The sequence below is a fragment of the Cygnus atratus genome, chromosome 7, assembly GCF_013377495.2.
Source record: "Cygnus atratus isolate AKBS03 ecotype Queensland, Australia chromosome 7, CAtr_DNAZoo_HiC_assembly, whole genome shotgun sequence".
Lineage (NCBI taxonomy): Eukaryota > Metazoa > Chordata > Aves > Anseriformes > Anatidae > Cygnus > Cygnus atratus.
In genome coordinates this window covers 896,577-902,576 of record NC_066368.1, presented here as the reverse complement: position 1 = coordinate 902,576, position 6,000 = coordinate 896,577, and the positions used below count along the sequence as shown (strand labels likewise).

Below are 6,000 nucleotides of genomic sequence, written 5' to 3'. Positions count from 1 at the left end.
GCTCTCGCGGCCGCCAGGACTGCGGTGGCCGCCGGGTGCCAGGCGGCTCGGCCACCGCCAAGGGGCGAGCGGCGGCCGCGGCCCCGCACCTGCCCCGGGCACGGCAGAGCCGCCGGGGACCTCGGGGACCTCCGGAACCTCCTCGTCCTCATCTTCATCCTCCCACTCCTCTTCCTCCCCGCTCCCCGCCGCCCAGCCCCGGGCCGAGCCGCCCCGCACCGCCCCCTCCCCGCGGGGAGCCGTGCGGTGACGTCACGGCGCGGGCCGGCCGGCCATGGGCGCCATTTTGAAACGCCGGGCCCTCCCCTCCCTCCCTCCCGCGGCGGCAGCTCGGCGCGGCGGCTCCCACCCGCTCCCGGCCGGCGCCTCCCCCCGCGGCCCCCCGCCCCCGCCGCACCGGCACCGCGCGACATGGCAGGTGGGGCGCGGGGGGACGCGGCCGCCGCCCGCCCGGCCTCCGCGGGAGCCGCCGCCGCCGCCGCCGCTGCTGCCGCAGGCCGGGCCGGGCCCAACGCGCCGGGCCGGGGCCGGGAGGCGGCGCTGCGGGGGGCCGGGCACCGAGGGGCTGCGGGGCCGAGGCCTGGGGCCGGGGCCGGGGCCCGGGCCGCGGCGGGCGTGGGGAGGGCCGCGGGGGGCAGGGGCCGGGCGGCGGGGGCGGCGGGCAGGGCCGGCTCCCTCCGTTCCCTTCCTTCCCCCCTCACCGCGGTCTCTTCCCCCGCAGGGGTGGCAGGCGGCGGCGGCGGTAACGGTAACGACTTCCAGTGGTGCTTCTCCCAGGTGAAGGGGGCCATCGACGAGGACGTGGCGGAAGGTAAGGGAGGAGCGGGCCCGGCCCCTCGGCCCCCCGCAGGCGGCGGCGGGGCCGCGGCAGCCCCCGGCCATGACTAAGCTGCCGCCCGGGCTTCCAGCGCGACTGCGGGAGAGCCTAACGGGGAGGCGGCGTGGCCTCCCCCTGCGCCTTCGTGCCCATCGCCAGCGAGGAGAGGGGACGGCGGGGATGGAACGGAGGCAAACGCACCCGGAGCCTGCCAGGCTCGTCGGGTTTCGCTCCTGACGCACAGAGAGCGACAGAGCGTGCAGCTCTGTCATGTGTACTCGTTTTAAGAGTGGAGTTTGAAGGCTTCCTGCGGCTGGGGGGAGGTTTCCTGCCTTCATGGTGACGTGGGGAAGCTACAAACAGGGATGCTGAAGTAGGGGAAATGGGCACATCTTTACGCCTTCTCCGAAACTTTCCAAGCCCGTCATGTGTGGGAATGAGTACCAAAAAAAAAGGTTTTACTCGGGGGGGGGGAGGGGGGGGGTGAGTGTTTCTCTAGTACGTAGAAATGACACAAAGTTCCTAAGTCTGAGGTGAAGACCCTTTCTCTCTAAATTTTCCGTGTTCAAACCGTTCAGGCTGGAGATCCTGAATTCTGACTTCTGAATTCTGAATTTTTGGGTAGACCTGTGCGGAGCCAGGAGTTGGACTCGATGATCCTTGTGGGTCCCTTCCAACTCAGGATATTCTACGATGCTGTTTAGAAAAGGGGGGTGTGGAATGAGTATGAAACATAATTCTGTGCTACTTATTAAGATTTTTACTGCGTTAATTGAAATTGCTGTATCTACTGTGTTAAGTGAAATAACTAATGACTAGTGTGTGGTTTTCATGGGCTGTGTATTTTATTTTTACTGGATGCAGTAAATATTTTTTCCTTAGTGTCTGCTGCAGGGAAATAACATTGACGGTGTTTTCATTTTCATGCCACTTGTTTTGGCATTCCATTCAAAATAAGAGCTCTGGGAGGAATGGACATGAAAACTACTCAAGAAACTAGTACTCAGACTTGGCCGTTGTTTTCGTCCTTTTATTTTTTACTAAGTACGTTTTGCGCCACGTACTATTGTTTTGAAGTGCCTAGAATTCTTTTGAAAATACATTTAAGTAGCTTTCATGAATTTCCCAAATGGTCTTTTTTTCTCGGTTTCTCTCACTGTGTAACTAAACTTCAGTTCTCCATGTTGAATAAGACGTGTTTCTATGAGCACATTGCTTCCCTGTCAGCAGCTGAGCAACAAGAATTTGTGTAGTGCTGGAAAGCTTTTAGTTTTTGAAATACCAGAATGTCTTAAATCCATTTAATTATTTAAGTGCATAACAGGGTTGTTCAAGGAGGAACTTAGATTACTGATGAGACGTATCACCAAGGCCGAGTTCTTCGTTAGAGCGGAAAGCTCTCTGATCTGAGCAATGCTGAGAGGAAGTAGGGGTGATAGTGCTTCAACACTTCTATCCTGGAATTGCCCCTATGTACCTTATTAATGCAACTTTTCCTGGTGTGAGGACTGCAGATTGTGTGTGACACTTGTTACATAGGAGGAATTTATTTTTTTCGTGGGGCAATTAATGTAAGTAAGCATTTAGCACCTGTTTTTTTTTCTGAATTGGTGCTAGAGTTTTGTTTTCCTACTGGAGTATGAGAACTACTTAGAGATTTTGGGACTCTGGCTATATTTTGATTTTTGCTTTTTTTTTTCCTGTTAATTCTGATTTCAAGGCAAAAACTGAGTGCAGAATTAATGGTTTATTTGCTAGTAATTGTCTGAATTTGGCTCCGCAGTATGCAGTGAGAATGCAATTCTATTGCTAAATTTTTGTTCCCAGTTACGGAGATATTTATTCATCGCTGTTGTTCTGACATCTTTTACCCAACCCACATTTAAATGTATTGGATGTGCTGCTGTTGACCTGGAATAGCCTTGCTGCAAATACTACATACAGCCACTGTGAGTTCCATGTACATTGGTGTGATGGGGAAAACTCACCTTTTTGTAATACTTTTTTTTCTTCCCCGTTTTGTGAAAAAAAATAGCTCTGTAAAAGAAATCTGAAAATGATAACGTGAAATAGCTGTCAGCTGTATTAAATGCAGACATTTTTGCTAAATGTTCCTATGGGCAGTTCATTCAGCAGTAGAAATTAAGATGCCTGGTAGTCAGGCAATGTAACCAGAATCCCGCTTCCTTTTGAACCGCAATTCTAGGATGCGTTTTGTATTCAGTAGTTTCCTCAGATGTATTGCTTTGCCATAACCCTGCTAATATTTTTATTCCTTTGCTATAGTTAGATTTGCAACTGTCATCTCTATTCACAGGATTTTGTCTAAGTCATGAGTATAGAAAATCATTCTCTTTCTTTGTTTTCTGCGTATGGAACTGGCTTCTTCAGTGAGTAATCTCTGAAATCTGCACAATGCTCTGCTCAAATAAATAGAATACCAGTGTTTGTAATGGCCAGATTGGCCATATAAAAAGATCAGGAAAATACACCAGGTTTTGAAATATGTAGTTTTCTGAAGCAGGAAAGTTTAGTTGGACTGAAGGAGGAGGAGGAAGATTGGATTAAAAACAGATACGGAATCGAAGAACTAGTATTGAGGATAGCAACAAGTTTAATCTTTTTTTTTTTTGGGGTGTGGGGGGGAGAGTAGTAGTTTAAACTTGTGCTCTAATTTGGTTGTTAGTGTAAAAAAAAAAAAAAAAACCCTGGGATTATGAAAACCACACTGATTGCCTGTGAAACTTTTTGTTCTTGATTACCTTTTTTGGTAGAAATTAGCTTTCTAAATAAAGGCCTCAGGGTATTTTTGTGCTACCCAAGACCTAATTGTTTTTTGTGATTTCAGTGTTTAATTTGTTTTGCATGCTCAAAAAATACTTTTTTTTTCTTGTTTTTTTTTTTTCTAGCAAAATATGAAACAGCTTATTTAAATAATATACAGATAGTCCCAGATTCCTTTGGGACACATGCACTGCATATATGCACACTGCACATGCACAGACATATGACTGCTTCTGGATGTAATTAGCAGCGTGTATATAAATATATATATTTTTAGTGGGTATTATAAATCTTCCTAATTGATTTGTGCTAGTGACAAGTTGGACATACTTGGGAGGGATGTCTGATCCTTGTCAGAACATGAACCTGTATGCTGTGGAGATCTTGGGTTTCCCATTACTGATGCTGGAATTTCTTTGGGTTTTGCTTCTAACTTCTCCCTCCCCCCTCAAAGCAGTCTGTATGGATTTTTGAATTGTGATTAACTGTTCCCTTCTGTAAACGCTGTTTTAATTCAGTATTGGTAAGGCATATATTCCTGTTTCAGGTTTAAGCAGCTTTAATGGGTGGCTACTCCACTAAATGAGTATTGCTTTCTTCTCACAGCCTCATTAGCTGAAGTCTTCATCTGTTTTAAGTGTTTAATTTGAAGTCTTTTCTGGAGGAGCTGAGTGTAAAGCCAGGTCTTGCAAATAAATGGTATACCCGGTGACCTGGTGTAATTGACGAGAGCTCCCTAGAAGCTCCTTTCATTAACTTGCAAGGTATTTCACATGAGCAGGACTCCTCTTGTTCTTCGGGGTGGGGGGGGAATAAAGTTGTCGTTGACGTTAAGAATTGTCATTGGCTTACAAACATAACTTGTGCTGTTGTAGTGGATTTTCTGCTCATTAAAGACTTTTTTTATCTGCATGTGAAGATCAAAGAAAAATACTGTTTTCTTTTTTTAAATTCTCCAACTAGTGATTTTGATAGCAGGGGTAAGCTAAAGGATACCTTGTTATCATCAGTTCAACAAAGTCGTTACTTAGCGCAGTAATGAGCCTGAAGAGAAGTAAATCCACCTCACAAGTTTGTGAGAATGCAGAATATAAGTAGAGAAGAAAACCACGATCTGATAAAAATATATTGGACTATAATCCTGCAATTTTTCTCAAGTCTGGAGACAAGTGCTTTAAAAACACTTTGTGTGTATAGCTGTCTTTACAAATAAGTGGCTCGAAAATGTTCAGGAGTTGAACTGGCTTATTTTTCCTGTTTTTAAAGCTGATTCTGGCATGATGGTGCCATTATATATGTGTGTGTGTATATATGTATTCCAAAAGAGGTACAGCTATTTGACATCTGGTTAAAATTGCATGGAAGAAATGACAAAACTGGTTATTATCTTTCAAGATTTTTTTCTGTAAGAACTGGGAAACACGGTGAGGGAGTCATTATTAAGCCACATGTATTGTTCCCTTTCATCCTAAATAATTGCTTATACCTGAAGATGTCGCCTATTACTGGGAAGGGGCAGAAAGTCAGCTTTAAGCTGTTTTTGTTTTGTCTTTTTTTTGTTTGACTGGTTTTTGTTTGGTTGATTGTTTTTTCTTGAAAAAGGATTTTGCCGTAAGCATAACATCAGAGGTGGTTTCACGGGCCTGTTCTCGGCTGTACCCAAAACGTTAGGCACTTGTTGCTGTTTTACGGCGGCATGCCGTGGTGTGCTCTTACCTTGATCCTTTTGCAGCCTTACCACATCTCCGCTCCCAGAAGGACAGCAGAATAGGCTGAAGAGGCACCATTTGTTGCAGGGACTAAAGTTTTTGATGGTTTCCTTGATCTTTCCTGCCTTGTGTGTTGTACAGTGTTCTGTATAATGCACACAATTACATTAAATCAGCTTTGGGAAATGCGCTGGTGTTTTTTAAATGTGGGCAGAAATAATTCTGCAAACAGTTTTGACCTGAGCCCCTGTTACATAGTGATTTCCTGCTGGAGAAAGTTGTCTTAATATTTTAGGGAGATCACTTCTGTTCTTTCGCGGAACCCACAACCAAGAATTTATCTCCACCCATTATTTCACAACAAGCTATTCCCTAAAAATGTTGTTCTCAGATAGTAGTATTTGAATAATAAGCAGTCTTTTGAATTCCACTTCTATCAGCCAACAATAAAAGCAGTGTGTTACGCCACTGGAAAGTAAATTGCACTGTTTTACCGTGTGAGTAGGTAACTCTGGATGCAACAAGATGGCACGAGCGAGAAATGCTGCGTTAGTGAACTTTTGGAAGCTTCTAGTTCTTTCTCTGCTCCCAAAATCTTTAGGTTATGGCTCCTCACGGTGAGGAAGCCCAGATTTACAAGTGAACAAGATATTCTTTAAAATAAATAAAAAATACAGTCCAGGTGATCTT

The 6,000-nt window shown here is 46.0% G+C and overlaps 1 protein-coding gene across 1 annotated transcript in view; it reads left to right on the top strand.

Annotated features, from left to right (window-relative positions):
- Window positions 1-271: 271 nt before the first annotated feature.
- Window positions 272-6,000, top strand: part of PPP2R2D (protein phosphatase 2 regulatory subunit Bdelta) — a 29,592-nt gene continuing 23,863 nt past the window's right edge. Inside the window, exons 1-2 of the mRNA XM_035547812.1 lie at window positions 272-418; window positions 722-811. Of these exons, the coding sequence (XP_035403705.1) occupies window positions 412-418; window positions 722-811 (97 nt within the window). The 5' untranslated portion in view covers window positions 272-411. The remainder of the gene's footprint in view (window positions 419-721; window positions 812-6,000) is intronic.